Below are 25,895 nucleotides of genomic sequence, written 5' to 3'. Positions count from 1 at the left end.
GTTGGGAGCGTGGCTGAGAGCCCTGGGAAGAGGCATGGCACAGGCAAGACCATCTGGAGCCCAAAGCTGCGTTGCGGTGAGACGAATAGCAGTGGGGAGAAACCCTGTACGGTGGCCATTGGAAGGACCAAGGGGAGGGTAGAAGACGCTGTAAGGGCCAGCAGGGGGCGCAGTGAAGGCATGTGGACTGCCTTCCATTTTGTGCTCTTCCCGCCTTTATTTCTCACTGCCTCTACTTTCACTTTTGTTTCAGTGAGGCATGGAGGCAACGAAATGGCAGCTAGTTCAAAAAGCAATTCCCCCAGTGAGTTCGACCTACCTCTTCTCTCAGGGACACTGGCCTCTCAGAAGGCACAAGAGGCACAGAATCCCAATCTCTCAGGGGACGATGCCAAGGCAAACTTGCTTCAGTGGCTTAAACAGGAAATGTTAAAAGAGCTGGGGCAGGATCTCCTTCAACATCTGGACTCCCCTGCTTCCTCGACACTAAGAAAGAAATAGGAGGGAAGAAAAAGAGACAGAGATACAAGCCCTAGTGACTCTCTTGAATGGCGACCTAAGGGCAGACCTCATCTAGACTTAGATTTGCCCCTGCCTAGCTCGGCTGAGAAGTCAGAGTGCTCTGACCAGCCTTCAGACAGGGAGGAAGGGGAGCTCTCAAAAGAGGAGGTACAGGCTGCTACAGTGCAATCCAGGCTTTCCCACCTTGAATATTATTAAAGGTTGCTCTCTAAGGTTTTAAGAACCCTTAACTTTGTGGCAACTCCTAAAGAAAAGGAAGAGCTTGATCCTGACCTTCCCACAGGCTCAGGGGAGATGATGCCGAAACTGAGTAGCTCTCAAACAGGGGTTCCCTTGCTAGGCGCAACATCTGACTTCGAAATTGGGAGGTGCTGTGGCCCAGGCATGGGTGGTAGTGGTGCCCTTTAAAGGGGCCTTGTTGTTCGGTGAGGGCTTAGATAGGTACCTCATTGAGAAGAGAGATAAAAAGAAGGTCCTACCTTCTAAGGGTAAAGAGGCAAAACAGAGGAAGTCTTTCCCTTCCTTTCGAGACTCCAAGAAGCCTTCCAGACCAGGACCCTTTCATTCCTTTAGAGGGAAGTGGCAGCAGAAGGGGATTGTGACTTTAAGCCCTACTATTCTGGAAAGTCAGACCAGAGTTCTAAGCCCCTCTCAAAGAAGGGGGGGTGGTGGTCTCAATGACTATGCTGTTCACTAGGCGACTGGGAGAATAGGAGGTCATCTCTCTCTATTCGCAGACACCTGGCATCAATTTATTCAAGACCAATGGACGTTGGAGGTCGTGACCCAGGGCTATGCCATAGAGTTTCACTCTCTCCCTCCCAGTCACTTTCACTGGGTCCTGCGGAAGCGGGATCTGGCCGCTCACAGAGCAATGTTGTCGGCCATTCAACATCTGGTGAATATCGGGGCTGTAGAGTTAGTCCCGACACCCCAAAAGGGACTTGGGGTTTATTTGATAAATTTTTTTTCGTGCCAAAGAAGAATGGGGAGCTCAAAACCATTCTGGATCTGAAATAGCTCAACAAGTTTGTGAAAACTAAATACTTCAAGATGGAGACCTTACGGTCAGTGTTGCTAGCCATTCAGCCATAGGACTTCCTGGTCTCCTTTGATCTATCCGAGGCTTTTTTACATGTTTCCATTCGGGAATCACAACAAAAGTTTCTGCACTTCTCCTACGGGGGGAAGCACTTCCAGTATCAGGCCCTGCCATTCGGCCTGAAGTCCTCTCCTTGCGTGTTTACAAAGATCTTGGTAACGCTGGTGGTGGAGCTGAGACTGTAGGGTGTGGCCCTGTATCTTTATCTAGATGATAACCTACTGAAGTGTCTTGAGGTCATCCTGGGGTCATACCAGCAGTGTCTGGAGGACACTCAACAAACTGTGACCATGTTACGGTGTCACGGTTTTGTAGTAAATGTAGAGAAGAGCAATCTACTTCCCTCACAGAGGTTAGTGCACTTGGGGGTAGAGATAGATACGACCATGGACAGAGTATTTCTGACGTTAGAGAGAAGGGAGAAGCTCTGCTCCCTGTTACAAGGGATTCTGCAATGACGCAGGGTACCGGTCATGTCCCTAGCACAGTTACTAGGAATGCTGGTCTCATGTCAGGATTTACTGTTTTGGGCCAGGTTCCACACTCGACCCCTCCAGTTTTTTCTCAGGCCTTTTCAGGACATCATAGGGAACAAGCTACACAAACTGGTGACACTTTCACCAGAGGTGACAACCCAGTTGCAATGGTGGCTGGAGCCGGTCCGTTTCCTTCAGGGACACCCACTCCGCGAACCCCAGAGAGTATGTGTGACCACGGACGCCAGTCTGTGGGGCTGGGGGGCCCACTCACAGGAGGAAATGATTCAGGGACAATGGGAGCCCCACGAAATGAAGTGCAGTATCAACTACTTAGAGCTCAAAGCAATTCGTCTGGGGTTGTTGGGTTTACATGCTGTCTTGACAGGCCGCCATATCCTGGTCAATATGGACAACTCGACGGCCAAGGCGTATGTTAATCGACAAGGGGGGACCCGGGTGAACTCTCTTCACGCCGAGGTGAACGTACTTTTCGAGTAGGCGGAAGCCAACCTTCTGTTGATCAAGGTGGTTCATGTTCCCAGGAAGGACAATCTGCTAGCAGATTGGCTCAGCAGACGTTTTCTGGATCAGACAGAGTGGATGCTGCACAGGGAGACATTCAGTCGGATAGTGGACAGATACGGTCCAGTAATGGTGGACCTGTTTGCCACAGCAGAGAATCGGCAGGTGGACAGGTTTTTCGCAAAAAAACAGAGACGTAGAGGCAGAAGGGACCGATGCGCTCAGCGGCAAGTGGCCGACAGGATTACTGTATGCCTTCCCACCCACTCAACTATTGCCCAGGGTGATTCAGAGAGTAGTGGATCTAAGGGCAGAGATGGTGCTTGTGGCTCCTTTCTGGCCGAGACGGGCGTGGTTTCAGGAGCTGCTGAGGCTGTCAGTTCAGCCCCCTGGGCGGCTGCCGAGGAGGGACGATCTCCTGACTCAAGGCAACATGTCACATCCTCAGCCGGAATTGTTAAAGTTAACAGTTTGGAGGTTGAGCGGTTGCAGCCTGAAGGTCTAGGTTATGCTAAGAGGGTGATGGACACTATGTTGGCATCTCGTAGACTCTCCACTAACAGAGTGTATAACACCACTTGGAAGGTTTTCTCTTTGTGGTCTGCCCAGCAGGGATGGGATTCATTGAATGTTCAAGGTGTTCTATGTTTTCTACAGGAGGGGGTGGACAAGGGGCTTTCCACTAGCACACTGCGGTGTCAAGTGGCTGCCATTTCTGCTATCCAGGGGGTGCAGGGGCGTAAGGCTTTGTCCATGCATCCACATATTAAACATTTTTTGAGGGGTACTGCACTTCTCAAACTGCCCCAGGTTCATAGGTTTCCTTCATGGAAATTGAATGTGGTGTTGAATGCCTTGTGTAGACTGAGCCTATGGCATTGTGTGGGGTTAAAGAATTGACTCTGAAATCACTCTTTCTAGTGGGAATCACTACGGCACGTAGAGTGTCTGAGTTATAGGCCCTTTCGGTTGATAAGGAACTCTGTGTCTTTCATAATGATAAAGTTGTGCTTAGACCAGACCCATCCTTTATTCCAAAAGTCAACTCTATTTTTCATAGATCTCAGGAGTTAGTGCTTCCGAATCTTTGCCCCAATCCCAAGTCTCCTAGGGAAAGGGAGTTGCACTGTCTAGATGTTAAGAGGGTGCTTAGTTTTTATATTGAGCATACAAAAGACTGGAGAAAGTCTGACTCATTGTTTGTGTCTTTCAGTAAAGGGTCACGGGGGCGAAAGGTTTCCACTTCCTCTCTTAGTAGATGGCTGCGGGAATACATTTTGCTGGCTTACAAGGCCCAAGGTCAGATCCCTCCGGATGGGATCACAGCTCACTCTCTGAGAGGTGCTGCTACATCGGCAGTGTATAGGTCTTTTCCTTCCTTGGAAGCTGTGTGTAAAGCAGCAACATGGAGTCTGTGCATACCTTTACCAAACACTATAAGGTAGATAAGTGGGCATCGGCAGAGGCTGCCTTTGGAAGGCATGTGCTGCAGCATGCACTCTAAACAGGGAAGCCGGTTCCGCCCAGGGATGTACAGCTTTGATATGTTGGACTGACCCACTGACTAGACCACCAGAGAATGGAAGATTTGTAACACTTACCGTGAAGCTTCCTTCTCGGTGGACTGGCAGTGGGTCAGTCCGGCCTGCCCTTTGATGGTTGAGAGGCTTCCTGGGTTTTGGAGCTTGATTCTGGAGCTTACTCCTTCCTTTGGGGTAAGTTACTGTACTGTGGTTTGTAACCCTCTAGTTCAATTATCCATTTCTGTATGGTGCAGTTGAGCATAATAAAGTTTTTCTCCTCGTGTACTCAGTAATGGAGTATGTTTAATGGGGAGGATTTGGGAGTTATTTCCTATAGGAGGAGATGCGACTTGGAAATGACTGGAGAGATCTGGGAGGTAGACCCAACCCTGTGATGAGGAGGAGGAGCCTATACCCAGTAGTCGGACCGACCTACTGCCAGTCCACCGAGAAGGAAGCTTCACGGTAAGTAATACAAATCTTCTGTTTTCATTTATGTTGTAGACTCTGACAGAGAACTGTGGAAAGGCCTCCGAAGGCTGATTTTTAAAACTACAGGGGAAAAGATGAAATTGCAGGCAATCAAAAGTACACCACAAAGCTGAGGCCCTTTTCCACACTAATAAATGCAAAAATCAAACTAGAAAGAATATTTCATCTCAGCTCTAATTACAAGCAGTTATTTCCTGCTGAAACTGATGTGATTTGAAAAGTCAATTTGACAAGATAGTATTCATACAATTTGTGAAAGAGAGTGTACACTCCACAGGGGCAGCTCTAATAAAACAAGCAGGTGGCAGGAAGTCATTGAACCTTTACTTGTATTGGTGTGGGGAGGAGGCATCATTAATACATAGGGCATAGTCATGCTGAACATTATAATATGATTCGGCCCAGGAGGCCAAGTTTATATAAATTATAATTTAAACATCCCCTCTCCCAGAGCCTAATGCGTTGATCCTGTGAACACCTTGGTAAAACTGAGTGACATCTTGTAGTTTGTACTTTGGTATGGGCACTGAACTGCCATTGATGGGGAGGCAAGAAGCACTCAAGCATTCCTCTATCATACCTGATTCCAGTTCCAACCAAGAAAAGCCCTCCAAAGATCAGTAATACTTAATATTATTTGTATTTTTCCCACAAGGGAGCCATTTTATGAGTCAATAATGCCTTAAATAATTAGATTAAATGATCTTGTTTTTTAGAGATCAGGATGACGCAGGGGAAATTGGAGGGAGACACTGGTCAAAATGCGGCCACACAGCAACTGGTGGGGAATCAATCGGTTGAGCTGGGGAAAACAGAATCTTGAAGATGGAGTGACTGCTACAGCAAAATCAGTCACAAAAACATATTCAGCAAAGTAGAAAAGTCAAACACAGTAGTAGCAAAGTTATTTAGCACTGTGACTGGGAATCTGATTATCATTCTGGTTTAAGATGGACAAAAGGTAGTACTTCTTTACTCAACAAGTAATTAAATTGTAGATTTCAGTGCAAGTGAATGGAATGATAGCCACTAGCTTAGACAACTTTAGAAGGGGATTAGGCATACTCATGGAGAATAGGACCATCTGCCTACTCATCAAGGAAATCTCCTCATCGAGAGGCAGTAAACTTCTAAATATCGGTGCTAGAAAGCAACATCAGGGGAGAACTTGGCCTTTATGCCTTGTTTGTTGGCCCTCCTGGGAAACTGGTTGGCTACTTTGTGAAAAGTAGTTTAGATGGATCACTGGTCTGATCCACCAGCTCTTATGTTTTTATTATTTTTCTTTAAAAACACACAAAAAAACTATAGCATTACCTATCAGTTGTAAATTTTGAATTTACAAATATAATTTGATTTTTCTGTTAAAGCAATAAAGCAAGAAAACTGTTAGGTACCTGCTGGAAGCATGCTTGGACGAGGTTTTCAGGGAACAAATTCCGGATGAGATCCAAGAAAGCATCTAGACTGGATACTTCATCATTCTTCTTTCCTTCTCCCAGCTGCTTCTTGAGTTTGGGGTTGCCTGGATGAATGGCTATGACCAGAATGACCCCCAATATAGCAGCAATGATAGTAGTAGACATATAGTAAACCATGGCCCTTGTACCTAGTCGGCCACTGGCTTTAGCATCCAAGCCAGAGAGACCTGCATTGTGAAAAATGCATTGAGAAAAGTAATTATACAACTAATTTTCCTGAGGGACTTGGAGAACCTGTCCAAAGTAGTTATGATTAGTATTAACAGAATAAATAAAAATCCTTCCCTTGCCATTCTTGCTGGATGCTTTTATTATTAGGGCTAAGCTTTTGAACTCTGTGGTTGTTTAAATGTTGCCTTTTCTAGATTTCACAAACATTATTATTATTTTTTAAAAATACATATTTTGTTTATTTTCCATGACAGATTGTGTATAAGAATCTTTAATACAGAATTCTCAGAATCCTCACTGAATGATCAATCCCAAAATTACAGAAGCAATTACAGTCTGTACATCTGTCCTAAGATTGCATTGACCCAAACACTGTTTAAGAGCTGAGATAAATACATTGTTCATGAATAAAGTGAATGTTTCAGTAAGTAACTTAATGTTCATCAGCCACATGCAGGATTCCTTTCCTCTACACAGCTACTGTGGTGGGCTGGATTTGTCCTTTGGGCCTTTCACTTTACTTTAGTTTGGGTCTTTACTCTGCTGCACCATGCAATCAAGACACAACATGTTGGCCCTGGCTCTTGTCAGTGTGTCCTTAACACCAGCACCAACTGTCAGAAGTCTGGGTTATCCTGGACACCTCCTTATCAGTGAAGGCCCAGATCACAAATGTTGCCAGAATGGTATTCTTCCAGCTATGCCTGGTCAGGCAATTGGCCCTCTACCTGTCTTGCTCAGACCTGGCAATGGTGATCAATGCAATGGTCACTTCCAGATTAGACTACTGTAACTCACTGCATGTAAGGCTACCCTAGAGATTGACCAGAAAACTCCAGCTGGTCCAGAATGCGGCAGCATGGGTCTTTACTGGGACCTCATGAATGGCACTCATTCAACCTGTGCTGTATAAGCTGCACTGGCTTCTGGTGGAGTACTAGATCAGGTTCAAGGTGTTGGTGATAACCTTCAAGATCCTAAATGGTTTGGGACCCACATACCTTTGTGACTGCCTCTCCTGCTATACCCCTTGAGAGCATTATGCTCTGCTGCTAAGCACTTCCTTTTTCGAATCATCTATCATCTCTCTCACCCCTTTCATCATTCTTGCCTCCATTGCCTCTAATTAATCCTGCATTTTCCCCAATGAAATAGCCTTTGTTCGGGGCTGTTTGTGTTCAGACATTTAAAAACACCAAAAATTTTAATCTCACAGAATTCAAATTTAACTATCAGGTTCAAAAGATTAGAGCTTGCTTTTTATAACAAGCCTAATTTCGCCGTCCTCGGAGCTTCCTAGACCAAGATATTAATTTTTAAAACTTTTAAACCCTTTAAAAAACCATGAAATTTTGGACCTCACCAATTTCCAATTCAACTATCAGGATCAATAAAGTAGGACTTGCCCTCTATAACAAGCCCAATTTCACCTTCCTCGGAGCTCCCAAAGTCAAGATATTTATTTTTAAAGTTTTTAAATCTTCCAAAATGGCGGTCGCAAGTTTTTACTGCTCCTTGCAATTTTTTCCCCTTTTAAAAACTTCCGAGGACCACACAAATAATATGACCAATAGTATTTATCTTCTTATACTCTTCTCAGTTAATTCCAACAGTTTTTAATGTCCCGAATTCTTTAAAAATATTGTTTTTTATTTTGGCCTCCCAGCAATGGCTGCCGATGTTTCTCAATGGTATATATTCCTAGAGTAGGTTTTCTTTCCACTACTTCCTGCTTTTGTTGCCACAAAATCTCATTCACGCTGGTAAGGAGATCTCACGATACTTGACGTATTTCCTGTCTTGCTCAAATGTAATGCAGGTCTGAGCCAATATGACGATGTTGCTTTTTCTGCCAGAACCGCAAGTAGACTAAACAATAAATTCCTTTCCACTTTTTAACAGTTTTTAACACTGTCCTTTATATTTATAAAGTCCAAATTTCACCTCTTCCTCCCCTCTTCTTCCCAACTCTCTAAATTTTCCTTTTCCACCTTTTAAATTTGTTTCTTTAAATTGTAAATAATTCCAGAATGAAAGATAGTCATCTGTACCTTTTCTTCCAATTATCCAAGTTTCCACTGGTCTTGCAAGGCTTTCGATGTTTAGCAATGTCCAAGGTTAGGATCCTGTCGAGCTTATGTCAAATAAATGACTCTGAGAACTTCTGCAGATGATGAAAATGCAACTCCTCCCGGAGACCCCTCAAAGCCTCAAAGAAGCCCCTCCCTGGGACTTCTTTTAAGCCAAGGTAAATCTCTTCAAAGTTTCCTGTGCATATCTTGGACTAATCTCTGACTGAGAAAAGTAGGCAGTAGGCATTAATTTCCTTCCACTATCCCGAACAGAAGTTCCAGCCTGAGAAGCAGCTCAGCTCAACATTTTCCTCCCCTGGAAGTCTGCTGCTAAGCACCTCCTGATGGTCCCTGTTGCAAGAGACATCCGGCTGCCCTCGATGAAGACCGGTGCATTTTCTACCCTAGCCCCAATCTGATGGAACTCCCTGCCAATCTGATGGAACTCTTTGCCAAACAGAATCCAGGCACTGCAGGAGCTAATCCAATTCTGCAGGGCCTGCAAGGCAGATATGTTGCAACAGGCATTTGGTTGAGGGCATTGATGGTTTATAGTGCTTCTTTTGTAGAAAAAGTCCAGCAGGAGCTCATTTGCATAGTAGACCTGGCCTGGGAGCACATGGCTGCCACATGGTGGGTCAAGCTAGCCGCAGCCCTGACCAGCCCAGGCGAGCTCTGCTCTTGTAGGCTCTGGCAGAAAAAAAGCCCTGACAGTTTCTATCAGTCTGGCACTCCTGTCTTACTGTCTCCCCCACAAGGCAGCAGCTTCATCAGCGGCCTTAACATAATCTCATTAGGTCTTATGTTTTTATTGGATTTTACTGTTTTTATTGTTAATTTATGTATGTCTATTTGCATTAATGTAGACTGCCCTGTTTTCCAGGAAAGGGTAGTCTAAAAATCAAACCTAATAAATAAATAAACAAATAATAAACATGTTTTAGTACATTTTTAAAATATGGAATCAGAGATACTAGGCTGCAGTCTAGCTTCATAAAACGTTCACAAGGATGACAGGTGCTACATCATACTAAAGCAGACATCTTTTTTCAGAAGTGGAAAATGTTGTGAGAAAGTTACATGCTGCAGAGTACAGTATGCAATCTCTGCAAACAATACTTGTCATATTTGTGGTTTCCTATTAACCATTCACAAGATCAACTCAACCCAATGCAAATCTATGCAAAAATAAAGTGTGTATTCCAACAAGAAATATTTTACTAATTCAGCAAATTTTCTTAAAGAAAGGAAGCACGAACAGGAGTTTTCTGAATTGCTCTACCCATGACAATAGGTGAGGTTCATGCCTTGACACATACAATTGTTGTGGAAATTGTTAAAAGGCACCTCAATTCTGCTCCACCAGTGCCACCCCAGCTAAATTGTAAAAAGATAGCAATGTCTGTCTCTTGCAACAAAACAAAGGATTTTGTTAATTTAGAAACTGTTATTATGGTAAAGAATTTTAACATGCATGACTGACTCAGTATGAGCTGGGTCTGACTAGGAGATCTCACTACAACAAGAATAATTTCTTCAGATAGGTGAGAAGCAAACACAAAGTAAAGGACCACTCTTGGACCACTCTTGGGAGTAAAAAAGAGAAACTGACGGAGCACAGGGAAAAAGCAGACAGGCTTAATGACTTTTTTGCCTCCGTTTTCTCCCTGAAGAAGAATTTGAGCCTGTCTAGAGTTGGTGGAAGACTTAACAGAATACCTGAGAGGCTGGTTGACATAGGCAGAGAAATTGTGTAGAGACACCTGGCTACACTGGATGAGTACAAATTCCCTGGGCTGGACTGTGTGCACCTGAGAGGGCTCAAAGAACTTTCTAAAGAACTAGCAGAGCCTTTGTCCATCATCTTCAAAACCTCCTGGAGAACTGGAGATGTCCCACAAGATTGGAAGAGAGAAGAAGAAGAATTGCAGATTTATACCCTGCTCTTCTCTCTGTATTAGAGACTCAGAGTGGTTTACAATGTCCTATATCTTCTCCCCGCACAACAGACACTCTGTGAGGTGGGTGGGACTGAGAGGGCTCTCACAGCAGCTGCCCTTTCAAGGACAACCTCTGCCAGAGCTATGGCTAACCCAAGGCCATTCCGGGAGGTGCAAGTGGAGGAGTGGGGAATCAGATCCAGTTCTCTCAGATAAGAGTCCACGCACTTTATCACTACACCAAATGTTATCCCAATCATTAAAAAAGGGAAGAAGGATGAACCGGGAAACTACAGGTCAGTCTGACTTCTGTTGCTGGAAAGATATTTGAGTAGATTTTAAAGGGGCCAATCTGTGAGCATCTGAAGGATAACCTGGTGATTTGAGGAAGTCAGCATGGATTTGTCTCCAACAGGTCTTGCCAGACCAACCTGGTTTCCTTCTTTAATCAAGTAACAAGCTTAGTGGATTGTGGGAACACTGTTGATGTGATTGACTTGGATTTCAGTAAAGTTTTTCATAAGGTTCTCCATGACATTCTGATGGGCAAACTGGAAGACTGTGGACTAGACTATAGGACAGTTTGGTGGATAGGAAAATGATTAGAGGACCGTACCCAAAGAGTGGTTGTCAATGGAATTTCGTCAGATTGGAGAGAGGTGTCCAGTAGGGTGCCGCAGGGCTTGGTTTTGGGTCTGGTTCTTTTCAACATTTTTATCAATGATCTGGATGAAGGGGTGGAAGGACTGCTCATAAAATTTGCTGATGATACCAAATTGGGAGTTGCAGCAAACACCCAGGAGGATAGAGACCAATTTCACACTAGACCTTTAATCCTGGTTTAGCCCTGTCCACAAACTGACATTCTACACTAGAAGAAGAATTGCAGATTTATACCCCGCCCTTCTCTCTGAATCAGAGACTCAGAGCAGCTTACAATCTCGTATATCTTCTCCCCCCCACAACAGACACCCTGTGAGGGGGTGGGGCTGAGAGGGCTCTCACAGCAGCTGCCCTTTCAAGGACAACCTCTGTCAGAGCTATGGCTGACCCAAGGCCATTCCAGCAGGTGCAAGTGGAGGAGTGGGGAATCAAACCCGGTTCTCCCAGATAAGAGTCCGCACACTTAACCACTACACCAAACTGGCTCTCTGCTAGAATAATAGCATCAGAGAAACCAACTCTATGATTCCATGATTTTAGTGTAGAATGTCAGCTTGGGAACAGGGTTAAACCAGGATTAAAGGTCTAATGCGAAATTGGTCAGAGTTAAAATTCAGCAAGATCTGAATAATCTGGAGAAGTGGGCAGTTGCAAACAGGATGCAATTCAACAAAGATAAGTGCAAAGTCTTACATCTGGGCCACAAAAATGTGAAGCGCAAATACTGGATGGAGGATGCACTTTTGGGAAGTAGTGTGTGCCAAAGAGATCTTGGAGTACTAGTAGACTGTAAACTAAATATGAGCAGTCAGTGTAATGCCATGGCAAAAAAGGCAAATTCAGTCCTGGGCTGAATCAAAAGGGCTATGACATCAAAATCACAGGAGGTCATAGCTCTGCTGCATACTGTCTTGGTCAGGCCACACCTGGAATACTGTGTGCAGTTCTGGAGGCCTCACTTCAAAAAAGATGTGGACAAAATTGAGCAGGTGCAGAAGACAACAACGAGGATGATCAAGGGCCTGGAGGAAGAACCCTATGAGGAAAGGCTGAGGGCCTTGGGAATGTTTGGTCTGGAGAAGAGGAGATTGAGGGGGGACATGATTGCTCTCTTTAATATCTGAAAGGCTTTCATTTAGAGGAAGGCAAGGAGCTGTTCCACTTGGCAGTCAAGGATAGAACCCGAAGCAATGGGCTCAAATTACAAGCAAAAAGGTACCAGCCAGATATTAGGATTTTTATTTTCTATTTTTTTTACAGTCAGAGTAGTTCAGAGGTGGAATGCGGCTGGATGATTATTTGTCAGAGATGCTTTAGGTTGATCCTGCATGGAGCAGGGCATTGGACTAGATGGTCTGTGTGGCCCCTTCCAACTCTATGATTCTATGATTTTGTCTGTTATCAGATCTATTACACCACTAAGAATCTCACAATGTTTTTTATATTTTATTTAAAAGCTCATACAATATCGTAAATACAAAATCAAACACTGTAAATAAAAGATTTCCTAAATTGCATCATAGAGGTAAAGGTAGTCCCCTGCCCAAGCACCAGTCGTTTCTGACTCTGGGATGACATCGCATCACGACGTTTTCACAGCAGACTTTTTACAGGATGGTTTGTCATTGTCTTCCCCAGTCATCTACTCTTTCCCCCAGCAAGCTGGGTATTCGCTTTACCGACCTCAGAAGGATGAGTCAACCTTGAGCTGGCTACCTGAACCTAGCTTCCACCAGGATCAAACTCAGATCATGAGCAGAGCGCTTAGACTGCAGTACTGCAGCTTTACCACTCCACACCATGGGGCTCCTAACCAAATTGCATCATAAAACCCAGAATTTTCCCTTATATTATCAGGACACATTCCCAGTTGGTAGATATGATTTTTTAAAAATCACTTCAATAGTGTAGCATAGAAGCCCAGATATTTTCATACTCTTGAGAAGTTTAATTTATTAAAAGAATATATTCTGCCCATAATATAGTAGTGCCAAAGTTTCTCCTGCCATAAAGTAATAGAAAGGGGAAGAGATGATTTCCACCTAGCAGCAACAGTTAATGTAGCTGTAGGTACTAATAAGAAAACAGAATTCTTCTGCTGTTTAGGAACAGCAGAAGAGGGTCAAAGGTTGAATAATAACTCTGGGGTAAACAGTACCATGGAATTCAATGCCCTTTTGATTTGCTTGTAACCTCCTTCCACAATGCTTGGATTACAGGGCAAAACCACCAGATACATACATAAGAACCTATTTGGCTGCAATTTTTCCAGCAGAGAAGGTTATAAGTTTTTGCCATTTTATCCAATTGTTTTTTGTTGTTCAGTCGCACAGTCGAGTCCAACTCTTTGCAACCGCATGGACAAAGTCACGCCAGGCCCTCCTGTCTTCCACCATCCTCCAAAGTCTGCTCAAATTTGTGTTTGTTACATCAGTAACGCTGTCCAGCCATCTCATCTTTTGCCATTCCCTTCTTCTTTTGTCTTCTGTCTTTCCCAGCATCAAGGTCTTCTCCAGGGAGTGCTCCCTTCTCATTTGGTGGCCAAAGTATTTGAGCTTCAGTTTCAGCATCTGACCTTCCAAGGAACAGTCAGGGTTCATTTCCCTTAGGACTGACTGATTTGATCTTCTTGCAGTCCAAGGGACTCGTAAGATTCTTCTCCAGCACCACAGCTTGAAAGCATCTATTCTTCTGTGCTTGGCCTTCCTTATGGTCCAGCTCTCACAGCCATACATTACTACTGGGAATACCATCACTTTGACTATACGGACTTTTGTTGGCAGGGTGATGTCTCTACTTTTTATTATATTGCCCAGGTTCGCCACAGCTGTCTTCCCAAGGAGCAAACGTCTTTTAATTTCATGGCTACAGTCACCATCTGCAGTGACTGTATATTTAATATATATATCATGAAGGTAGAATGCCAGCAGGGGGGTGGGGGCTTTCCAGTGTTTTGCACTGAGTGTCACATGTATGACTATCTGCCCACAGGACAGAAGTCTTGGGTGTGTGGATGAGACGATGGTGTAAGGAGGAAGGGTTTAAGTTTGTTAGGCACTGGGATGCTTTCTGGAACAAGCCGGAGCTGTACAAAAGAGACGGTCTCCACTTGTCTCCGGATGGAACCAGGCTGCTGGCGCTTAAAATCAAAAAGGTGGCAGAGCAGTTTTTAAACTAAATCTTGGGGGAAAGCCGACAGGAGATGGAATGTCTCTGGTTCGGGAGGACTCGTCTCAAAGAGATGAAGGGTTGGCTTCTATTTTTCTACCGAGTAACGGATCAGAGTTGTCCACTGTGATGGTGACAAACAGTATGGACTGTCTGCTAGAGTCTCGAGGCGGCAGGAGAGAGGTGGCGGGCCTAGCTTGCTTGGGAAATTATAAATGTTTGTATGCAAATGCTAGAAGTGTCCGAAGTAAAATTGGTGAATTGGAATGTTTAGTGTTGGGAGAAAACATAGACATTGTGGGAATTTCAGAAACTTGGTGGAATGAGGAGAATCAGTGGGACACGGTGATTCCTGGATATAAGTTATATCGGAAGGATAGGGAGGGAAGGGTTGGAGGTGGGGTGGCTCTGTATGTCAGAGAGGATATACGGTCCAGTAAGACTGAGGTCAGAGAATTAGATTCCCTTTTAGAAATGCTTTGGGTTGAAATAGAGGGCCCAAAAGGAAATTTAACTATGGGAGTTTGTTATCGCCCACCAAATCAAAAGAGAGAGGACGATTATAATATGATGGAGGGATTAAAGATAGCGGCTAAACGTAAAAACTGTGTCGTAATAGGTGATTTTAACTACCCGCAGATTGATTGGGTCAATATGTGTTCTGGTCGAGAGAAAGAGATTGAGTTTCTTGATGCTCTCAATGACTGTGCTATGGAGCAGATGGTCTCAGAACCTACCAGGGGTGGGGCGATCCTGGATCTGGTCCTAAGTAATGCCCAAGACTTGGTGAGAGACGTAAAAGTGATTGCGCCGCTTGGGAACAGTGACCATAATGTTATTGATTTCACCATTTGTATAAATAGGGAGTTGCCCAAAAAGACTGCCACAACCACATTTAACTTTAAAAGGGGTAAATTCTCTGAGATGAGGAGGCATGTGAGGAGGAAACTGAAAGGAAAGGTAAATACGGTCAAAACCCTTGGGGAAGCTTGGAGACTATTTAAAACTATAATCCTAGAAGCTCAGATAAAATACATACCACAAGTTAGGAAAGGCACAAACAGGTATAAGAAGAGGCCAGCATGGTTAACAAACAAAGTAATGGAAGCTGTAAAAGGTAAGAAGGACTCCTTTAAGCGGTGGAAAACCAGTCCAAGTGAGATTAATAAAAGGGAACACAGACAGTGGCAAATCAAATGCAAGACTGTGATCAGGCAGGCAAAAAGGGACTATGAGGAGCATATTGCAAAAAACATAAAGACCAACAATAAAAATTTCTTCAAATATATTAGAAGTAGGAAACCAGCCAGGGAAGCAGTGGGGCCCTTGGATGACCATGGGGTAAAAGGATTACTGAAGGAGGATGGGGAAATGGCTGAGAAGCTGAATGCATTTTTTGCCTCCGTCTTCACCGTGGAAGATGAGAAGTGTTTGCCCGCCCCAGAACCACTAATATTGGAAGGGGTGTTGAAAGACCTGAGTCAGATTGAGGTGACAAAAGAGGAGGTCCTACAACTGATAGACAAATTAAAAACTAATAAGTCACCGGGTCCGGATGGCATACATCCGAGAGTTCTGAAAGAACTCAAAGTTGAACTTGTGGATCTTCTAACAAAAATCTGTAATCTTTCATTGAAATCTGCCTCCGTTCCTGAGGACTGGAAGGTAGCAAATGTCACCCCCATCTTTAAAAAGGGTTCCAGAGGAGATCCGGGAAATTACAGGCCAGTCAGTCTGACTTCAATACCGGGAAAGTTGGTAGAAACCATTATCAAGGACAGAATGAGTAGACACATTGATGAACACGGGTTATTGAGGAAGACTCAGCATGGGTTCTGCAAGGGAAGATCTTGCCTCACTAACCTGTTACATTTCTTTGAGGGGGTGAACAAACATGTGGACAAAGGAGACCCGATAGATGTTGTTTACCTTGACTTCCAGAAAGCTTTGGATAAAGTTCCTCATCAAAGGCTCCTTAGAAAGCTTGAGAGTCATGGAGTAAAAGGACAGGTCCTCTTGTGGATCAAAAACTGGCTGAGTAATAGGAAGCAGAGAGTGAGTATAAATGGGCAGTCTTCGCAGTGGAGGACGGTAAGCAGTGGGGTGCCGCAGGGCTCGGTACTGGGTCCCATCCTCTTTAACTTGTTCATAAATGATTTAGAGTTGGGAGTGAGCAGTGAAGTGGCCAAATTTGCGGATGACACTAAATTGTTCAGGGTGGTGAGAACCAGAGAGGATTGTGAGGAACTCCAAAGGGATCTGTTGAGGCTGGGTGAGTGGGCGTCAACATGGCAGATGCGGTTCAATGTGGCCAAGTGCAAAGTAATGCACATTGGGGCCAAGAATCCCAGCTACAAATACAAGTTGATGGGGTGTGAACTGGCAGAGACAGACCAAGAGAGAGAACTTGGGGTCATGGTAGATAATTCACTGAAAATGTCAAGACAGTGTGCGTTTGCAATAAAAAAGGCCAACGCCATGCTGGGAATTATTAGGAAGGGAATTGAAAACAAATCAGCCAGTATCATAATGCCTCTGTATAAATCGATTGTGCGGTCTCATTTGGAGTACTGTGTGCAGTTCTGGTCGCCGCACCTCAAAAAGGATATTATAGCATTGGAGAAAGTTCAGAAAAGGGCAACTAAAATGATTAAAGGGCTGGAACACCTTCCCTATGAAGAAAGGTTGAAACGCTTAGGGCTCTTTAGCTTGGAGAAACGTCGACTGAGGGGTGACATGATAGAAGTTTACAAGATAATGCATGGGATGGAGAAAGTAGAGAAAGAAGTACTTTTCTCCCTTTCTCACAATACAAGAACTCGTGGGCATTCGATGAAATTGCTGAGCAGACAGGTTAAAACGGATAAAAGGAAGTACTTTTTCACCCAAAGGGTGATTAACATGTGGAATTCACTGCCACAGGAGGTGGTGGCGTCCACAAGCATAGCCACCTTCAAGAAGGGGTTAGATAAAAATATGGAGCAGAGGTCCATCAGTGGCTATTAGCCACAGTGTGTGTGTGTGTGTGTGTGTGTGTATGTATATATATATATATATATATATATATATATTTGGCCGCTGTGTGACACAGAATGTTGGACTGGATGGGCCATTGGCCTGATCTAACATGGCTTCTCTTATGTTCTTATGATCTTGGATCCCAGAAATGTGAAGCCTGTCACTACTTCCATGTCTTCCCCTTCTATTTGCCACGGTGTGATGGGGCCGGATGCCATGATCTTTTATGTTGAGTTTCAAGCCTACTTTTGTGCTCTCCTCTTTCACCCTCAACAAGAGGTTCTTTAGGTCCTCCTCACTTTCTGCCATTAGAGTGGTGTCATCTGCATATCTGAGATTGTTGATGTTTTTCCCGGCAATCTTAATTCCGGCTTCTGCTTCATCCAGGCCAGCATTCCGCATGATGTACTCTGCATATAAATTAAATAAGCAGGGTGACAATATACATCCTTGTTGAACTCTTTTTCCTATTCTAAACCAATCAGTTGTTCCATATCCCATTCTGACAGTTGCTTCTTGATCCTCATACAGGTTTCTCAGGAGGCATGTGAGGTGGTCTGGTACTCCCATTTCTTTAAGGGCTTGCCACAGTTTGTTGTGATCCACACAATCAAAGGTTTTAGCATAGTCAATGAAACAGAAATAGACGCTTTTCTGATACTCCCATGCTTTCTCCATAATCTAGCGAATGTTAGCAATTTGATCTCTAGTTCCTCTACCTCTCCGAAACCCAGCTTGAACTTCTGGTAGTTCCCGATTTACATACTGCTGAAGCGTAGCTTGTACGATCTTGCTGGCATGTGAAATGAGTGCAATGGTGCAATAGTTGTACTGGGGTATAATACCACAATGTAAAGAATTTAAAGAACTGAAATTGAATATTATATATTTTAGATCTATTGGAGGGTGAATTCCAAATTCTGGTCCATTCATCAGGTGATAAAACTTTCCCAAATTCTTTCTTCTACCTCTGTTGGTACATCCAGGCAATACAGTGGTCTAAAACACATAATGATTTATACAACAAGCAGCAAATGCCTTTAGGTTTCTTTCGCTCTGTATATATAGTAACTTTTTCAAATTAGTAAGTGGCCTAAAAAGACCACCTGATTCATTTAATTTATGAAGGAGATCCCTTATCTGCAAATACCATGCCATCTCCTTAGTAATATACCTGTATTTTTCGCACCATAAGGCGCTCCGGACGATAGGACACACCTTCCTCCTGGCAGGCATGGAGGAAGCACCCGCCTCCTCCACAAACCCAGCGCTTTGCAAGCGCCGGCTGTGGAGGGGGCAGCGTGCTTCCTCCGTGCCTTTCTGCCCGGCTTCAGCTCTGATACTTACAGCAAGTGCCGGGATCGGAGGGCAGAGGGAGTGATCCTGGCGCTTGCTGTAAGCGTCAGAGCTGAAGCCAGGCAGGCAGGCACGGAGGAAGTGCCGGGATTGGAGGCAGCGGATCACCCCCCCCGGAAGGTAGGTACCGGTACCTTCGCTCCATAAGACGCACACACTTTCCCCCCCACTTTTTTTTTGGGGGGGGTGCGTCTTATGGTGCGAAAAATACGGTAATCTCCTGGATTAAGACAATCTGAAATAGGAGTCATTCAGGATGGTTTCTTCTTGGGCAGGAATAAAAAGTTTTAGATTCCCGCCCAAGAAGAAACCATCCTGTGCAACAAAGGTTGAACCTGGTGAAATTCCCAGTTTTGATCTTTAATTTTGATCTTACTGAATCCTGAATCCTAAGTGGTTTTTTTCAGACATCTACATTGTAAAATGCCTGATGGATGTAATTTAGAATTGGTCCAAATCATTTGAGCTAATGTAAGTGGTTTTGTATAATTTGCTTCAATCTGCACCCATTTCTCCTCAGGTTACCTAGATAACATTTTCACCACAGAGGAAAGGTTCATTGCTCTATGATAATTTTCAATATTAGGAATATTTAAACCTCCTTCCTTGACTAGTCTATTCATAATTATCAAACCTAGTCTTGGCTTTTTTTGTGTGACTACAGAAATCTATTAATTGTTTTTTTCCATTGTTGCAGTTTGGGCCTGGAACAATGGTAACAGAACTAAAAAAAATTAAATTTGGGAACAACAAAACTTTTAATAATTGAAATTCTGTCTGCCCGGCTAAAAAGTTGTTTATTCCAAACCTCAAGTTTTGACACTATGTCCAAGTGTACTTTTTCAAAATTAACCTGTAGCAGATCTTTTAACATCAACAGCAGGGCTTTTTTTGTAGCAGTAACTCCTTTGCATATTAGGCCACATACCCCTGATGTAGCCAATCCTCCAAGAGCTTACAGGGCTTTTAGTACAAGGCCTACTGTAAGCTCCAGGAGGATTGGCTACATCAGGGGGGTGCGGACTAATATGCAAAGGAGTTCCTGCTACAAAAAAAAGCCCTGATCAACAGAATCTGGATTCCCAGATATCTCCAGGATTTAGTATCCCATCAGAAAGGGAATCTATGTTTCAGATACTGTAAAGTAGTAGAGCTAAGGTATACTCTCAGACTTTTCCTGATTTACGTTAAGCCCTGATAAAGCACCATATTCCAATAGCAGCTCTTGGGCAGCTTCCAAAGACATTTCAGGCAAAGTCATATACATCACCATATAATCTAAAGTTGCACTATGTGCCGCTTGCCTCTGCTATTTAATGTTGATGTAATGCTGTTGTTTTAAATTGTATTTATTGGTTTTTATTGATTTTATTATATGTGACTGGTTTTTATCTGTATGTGATCCGCCCTGAGCCTGTCTGGGAAAGGGCGAAATATAAGTGAACCAAATAAAATAATATAATAAATAATAAATCTGCTTAGAGTGTGATTTTATGCTCTACTTCAACCTTTATTCCTTTAATATCTACAGATCGATGGATTGCCTCTGCCAAGGGTTCTACTGCCAAAGCGAACATACTCAAATACGGGATATTGGCTGTTTATCCTATTACATATACTAACCCTTCTTCCACTATATTTTAATGCATTCTTTTTTTCTAATGGCAAACTATAATGATGTTATAACCTCTTGAGAAACTAATGCCCTCTATTTAAACCCACAAATAACAAAGCCAGAATGATACCCAGATTTATGGCACTTCACACCTACGACATCTATCTACTTTTTATCACCCTCCATTGTTGTTTCAGTCCAGTTAACAACACTAACTAATAAAACACAGACTCCAATTTGTGATTCTTTTAATCTGCTAAAAATATTTTCATGACTCTACATACCAACTCACTGCCCACTTTCTCTATATTTAAAGATGGCTTGCCATTCCATTTTTGTCTGATGAAGTCTGCTTAGAGCATACATTAAGGTTGCCAAGCCCCCCAGTCTGGGCGGGGAATCTCCCACCTGGGAGGTTCTCAACCTGCCGGCCCACATTGCCGATCCCCCTGCGTCACTGGTGTGATGACATCACCTGGAAGTAATGTCATCAAAATGGTGGTGCCCATGCGGGACCGTTCTAGGCGTTTCCAGGAAAACTTTATGGATTTCCCGGATGCTCTAGCCATTTGGGAGGTAAAAACTCTATGGTACAATAGGTACCATAGAGTTTCAACAATAGGTACCATAGAGTTTCAACAACAGGTGCCATAGAGTTTCAACCTCCCAAATGGCTAGAGCATCTGGGAAAATCATAGCGTTTTCCCAAAAACGCCTAGAGCGGCGTCTCACGGGCGCTGCCATTTCGATGACGTCACTTCCGGTGACGTCATTTTGTTGCACATGCGAATGTCCTCCGCCAGGGGATGAAGAGGACTTGGCAACCCTAGCATACATTCTGAATAAAACTTAGTTGGTCTTAAAGGTGCCACTTGTCTATTGCTTTGTTCTATTGCTTCAGACCAGCACGGCTGCCCACTTGGATCTATCTACAAGGAATCTCACATTTTAAGAGACAAAAGAGCCTTAGAAAAAGCAATGACTGAGATTTTAAAATTCTGAATGTAGAGTACTAATGATCATTGTCAGTCTATGGGAGTGAATAGTGAGAGTATCATTCAGTGCTTTAAGTGAATGGGTCATAATATCAAGGTTCAAATTTCCACATAGATATGAAGCTCACTAGGTGACCCCGGGTCATTCTGTCTTAACCTAATATGTGCAGCAGATAGACACAGTAATGAATAAGTGCACCACAAGGGTAATGCTGGCATGTGAGATTTAAAAAAACAGACAACTACATTTTAAAGATTTACCAACTCTACAATCCTTCTTTCTTACAAATGACTAGTCTTCTAATTCTTTATGACAATCTTACCTGTGATTAAACTTGAAATAATTAATGGAAGAATCAACATTTTTAGCATTCGCATAAGGATGTCTCCTGGGAAGGCTATCAACATGACAATATCAGGGTTAATAGGTGTTGCCATTCGAAGTAGAGCACCACATACAGCACCCAAGATGACACCTGGAGGAACAAAAAACAGATTAAATAAAAAAGAGGAGACAGAAGAAATTTTGAGTCACTCCTTAAGCATTTGTTCAATATCTTAAAGAAAAATCCCAGGGACATACAGATTTGGATCAGAAGTAATTATGATAAATTGGCGGTAGGCAGTGTTCTCAATAATTATGAGCTGTAGGCTACATAGGATACTGTGGTTAAGTAAGATTTTTTTTTAAAACCAACTTTTCATGGCTTGCTCTTATTTAAAATTCAAGGAATCAGAGCAACTTTAAAATGGCATTTATAGTGTGGTTACAGACCAGCACTTTGGGCCAACTCAGAGACAGCTCTGAAATTGACCCAAAAACTCCTTCCACACACAAACATCTGCTGCCTGTCCTCATCCCTTTCTCACCCTGTGCTCTGGCCTCCATAGTGTGACTCACAAAACTACCACTTCTGAAGTGGTAGCAAATATCTGAGCCGCACACCAGTCAGCTCCTTGGTGTCTGGAAGTGGAAGGGCACAAGCAAGGCACCTTGGTGGTGTGCAACTGCTAAGCTGCCCTAAGTCACACATGCATGACTACTGAAAATGTATGGGGGAAAAAATCCAAGCTGAGTAACAGGAATGGTGCGCAACAGCCATCTGAACATGCACGTCACCCCATGGACAGGATGGGGACGGCTTGCAGGGGAGCATGTGGAGGCTTCAGGACGGCTATTTTTGAACCTGTCCTGATTTGGAACGCCTCCCATCCGCCCCAAAATGCTTGTCTGTTATCACCCATAGTTTGGTTGTTACAAATCAAATGACTTTCCTTGTATCCTATACAATTTTCTTATATAAACCAAAATAACATAATTTGAAAGAGGACACTGAAGGTGAAATCCACAAATACATTTTACAGTAGATTTTTAAATATATATATATTATAATTATTTGGCATTAAAACACAGAAGAATGTATACCTGGCTATAAAGCTGCTCATCTTGCCCAAGGACATAAGGCCTCATGCTTAGGGTTGTCAATCCCCATGTGGGGCCAGGGGATCCCCCGGTTTGAAGGCCATTCCCCCATTTCAGGGTCATCAGAAAGCAGGGGGGCGGAATGTCTGCTGGACACCCCATTATATTTCCTATGGAGACTGATTTCCGTAGGGACTAATGGAGAATTGATCAGCTGGTATCTGGGGCTTTGTGGGGGGGGCTGTTTTGTAAAGTAGAGGTGCCAAATTTTCAGCAGTGCATTCAGTGCCTCTCCCCAAAATATCCTCCAAGTTTCAAAAGGATTGGACCAGGGGGTCCACTTCTGTGAGGCCCAAAAGAAGGTGCCCCATCCTTCATTATTTCCAATGGGGGAAGGCATTTAAGAGGTGTGCTGTCCCTTTAAATGTGATGGCCAGAACTCCCTTTGGAGTTCAATTATGGAGTTCACAACCTTGCTCCTGGCTCCACTCCCAATGTCTCCTGACTCCACCCCAAAGTTCCCAGATATTTCTTGAATTGGACTTGGCAATTCTATTCATGCTCCATAAGGAACAAAAAGGGAAAGATTTTAGATTCAGGAAAAGAGGAAATAAATTGTTCCCCATGTTTATTTTGGGTTGGCTGTTATTTACAGACAATTTCATCCTCAGCTATTTTTCCTCTCTTTACGTGACTTTTAATTACAATATAATTATTCCTTTTTTATGAAACTGGTGTCATGCTGAGGTAATTCTGCTTCCATGTAAGAGCTGAAACTTTGTGCATGATGAGTTAGGTAAATGCAGACTGAGAGAAAAGGCTGAAGAAGCCACTTCACCCTGTGTGCAGTTCTGGTCGCCGCACCTCAAAAAGGATATTATAGCTTTAGAGAAGGTGCAGAGAAGGGCAACTAGAATGATTAAAGGGCTGGAGCACTTTCCCTATGAAGAAAGGTTGAAACGCTTGGGACTCTTTAGCTTGGAGAAACGTCGACTGCGGGGTGACATGATAGAGGTTTACAAGATAATGCATGGAATGGAGAAAGTAGAGAAAGAAGTACTTTTCTCCCTTTCTCACAATACAAGAACTCGTGGGCATTCGATGAAATTGCTGAGCAGACAGGTTAAAACGGATAAAAGGAAGTACTTCTTCACCCAAAGGGTGATTAACATGTGGAATTCACTGCCACAGGAGGTGGTGGCGGCCACAAGTATAGCCACCTTCAAGAGGGGTTTAGATAAAAATATGGAGCACAGGTCCATCAGTGGCTATTAGCCACAGTGTACGTGTGTATATAACATTTTTTGCCACTGTGTGACACAGAGTGTTGGACTTGATGGGCCATTGGCCTGATCCAACATGGCTTCTCTTATGTTCTTATATTCTTATGTTCTCTTCAACAGTTATGTGTGGGAATGTAGAGACTGATGACTGAATCATTTTTTAAAAGATGTCTATATGGCCCTTAGAAATCATGGCAAATATTGATCACATTGTGAGCCAAAATGCCCTCAAAACAAGGTTGGGGAATTGTAAGGTGGGCACCTGGCTCACTCAGGATCTTTTCACCTGTGTATACAGGATTCCACGTCCAGAAAAGTAATGCTTAAAATATTAGGCACTCTAATATTAAGTAAACCAATTAAAATTTATTAAGAAAAATATAGGCTTCCATACAAGATAAAATACTCATCAAAACACACATTCAGTCCTAGGAGACATAGATAGAGAGATAGGGGAACACATGGGTAGACAAACAGGGCGATATTTACCTATCGTAGTCTTCAAGGAAGGCTCCAATGGAGACAAGCAAGGAAGTGGGAAAAGGGACCCGAAGCTTGGCCTTAGACTCGAGGATGGATCTATGCAGCAGAAATTGGGATACTGATAGAAGCACACCTGTGGGTAGCTAGTCCACAGATTATGACTCTCTTGAGCCCTTAGGGGATGGGAGGTACAAGGGAGGAGGAAGGTGGTCAGCTGGTGTGTGACCTCACAAAAAGGGGAGGTTTCGCAGTGACCATAAGGGCTGGACTACTGTGACAACCAATAGAAAGTTCATTGGTGGCACCTAGTTGGGTGCTTGCTCTTGACCAATGGACTTGCTTGGATCCTGGATACCTGAGTGAACTTTCAGATTGAAATGGACCAGGGGGAGACTCCAAAATGACAGTTGGGGAGAAGAATAGAAAGATTACTTGGGTGGGGAGATGTTTAGGACTATTGGACTTATCTAAAAGGGTGACAATAGAGAGTCAAATCATGGCCTAGGTAACACCCAGTTTGTACAAAGGAACTCGGCTCTGGCTGAAGATGGTCTTCCTCTTCTTCTGTCTTCTTCTGGGCACCAGTCTTTGTTTTGAGTTCCATCAAACAAAGAAAGTGGTGGTTGGACGATTAACCACTCCTGGGGTGGGTAGGTTGCTTGCAGGCATAGATGACATCTGGTGTGTACGTGAGCCGTCCGCTTCGCTGGAATGGAGTCAAGTCTGGTAGGTAGATGGCTGCATGTGGTGTTAGCCCTCCACGGTGGATTCCATGGTCAGAACTTCAAAACCATTTGCCTGAATAGCTCCTGGTGGCGCAGTCTCTTCCACTCCATGGCTGAGATGGACGTCGTACGGAATGACGGAAAACCATCCGTTCTCCTGGTAGGCACTCTTGTATCGGTTTAGAGTGCCTTTGTAGCATTATGGCTGCTAGTACTGCATAAGTCCATTTTGCCCCTGAATAGGTTTACCCACACTCGCTGGCCAGACGTGTGTGAGTCACTTCTCCAGGTGCTCTGGCAACCAAGCTGGTAATCATGATGTTCTGTAAGGGGGTTTTTCCTCACAACATACATTTATTTTTAATTTCATCATTTGTTTACATACAGTTGAAAGAATTATCTATAATAGATTGTAGCATGTGATGCATCCATTTGCCTTCTCCTAAACTGTTTTCCTGCTTTGTGGAGAAATGGTTCTGTGTTTGAAATCTCAGGATGAACACTGATAGACATTGTAAAGTAGAGGAAAGTGGTTGGGATGCACATTCTCTGCATTCTTTTTAGGGTAGGAAATATTATTTAAGCATTTTATTATGTTTTATTAATTTATTAAAACATTTGTGCTCTGCCCTTCCCTGAATGAACAGCCATTTTCAAATAACTTTCACAGAATAATGTCAGTATTCACCCTCAGAGAAAGTGAACAGCAATAGTCAGGGCTTTATTTTTTTCCTTCTGGAAAACAAGGTGCCAGAACTCTCAGGAGGAAAATGAAGAAACACACAGTGCACCTCATGAACTTTTAAACATTTTTTTGAGAATGTTGTTTTCATGAAGAAATTCCAGAACTCTGTTCTGCTGT

The 25,895-nt window shown here is 43.4% G+C and overlaps 1 protein-coding gene across 1 annotated transcript in view; it reads right to left on the bottom strand.

Moving 5' to 3' along the window:
- Nucleotides 1-25,895, bottom strand: part of SLC1A2 (solute carrier family 1 member 2) — a 211,532-nt gene that overhangs the window by 37,153 nt on the left and 148,484 nt on the right. The window contains exons 3-4 of the mRNA XM_060262226.1: nucleotides 21,443-21,595; nucleotides 6,038-6,288 (exon numbers count right to left, since the gene is read on the bottom strand). Of these exons, the coding sequence (XP_060118209.1) occupies nucleotides 6,038-6,288; nucleotides 21,443-21,595 (404 nt within the window). The remainder of the gene's footprint in view (nucleotides 1-6,037; nucleotides 6,289-21,442; nucleotides 21,596-25,895) is intronic.

Source organism: Heteronotia binoei, chromosome 21, assembly GCF_032191835.1.
Source record: "Heteronotia binoei isolate CCM8104 ecotype False Entrance Well chromosome 21, APGP_CSIRO_Hbin_v1, whole genome shotgun sequence".
Lineage (NCBI taxonomy): Eukaryota > Metazoa > Chordata > Lepidosauria > Squamata > Gekkonidae > Heteronotia > Heteronotia binoei.
The sequence above is the reverse complement of the archived record's forward strand: the minus strand, read 5'-3'. Positions and strand labels throughout refer to the sequence as shown.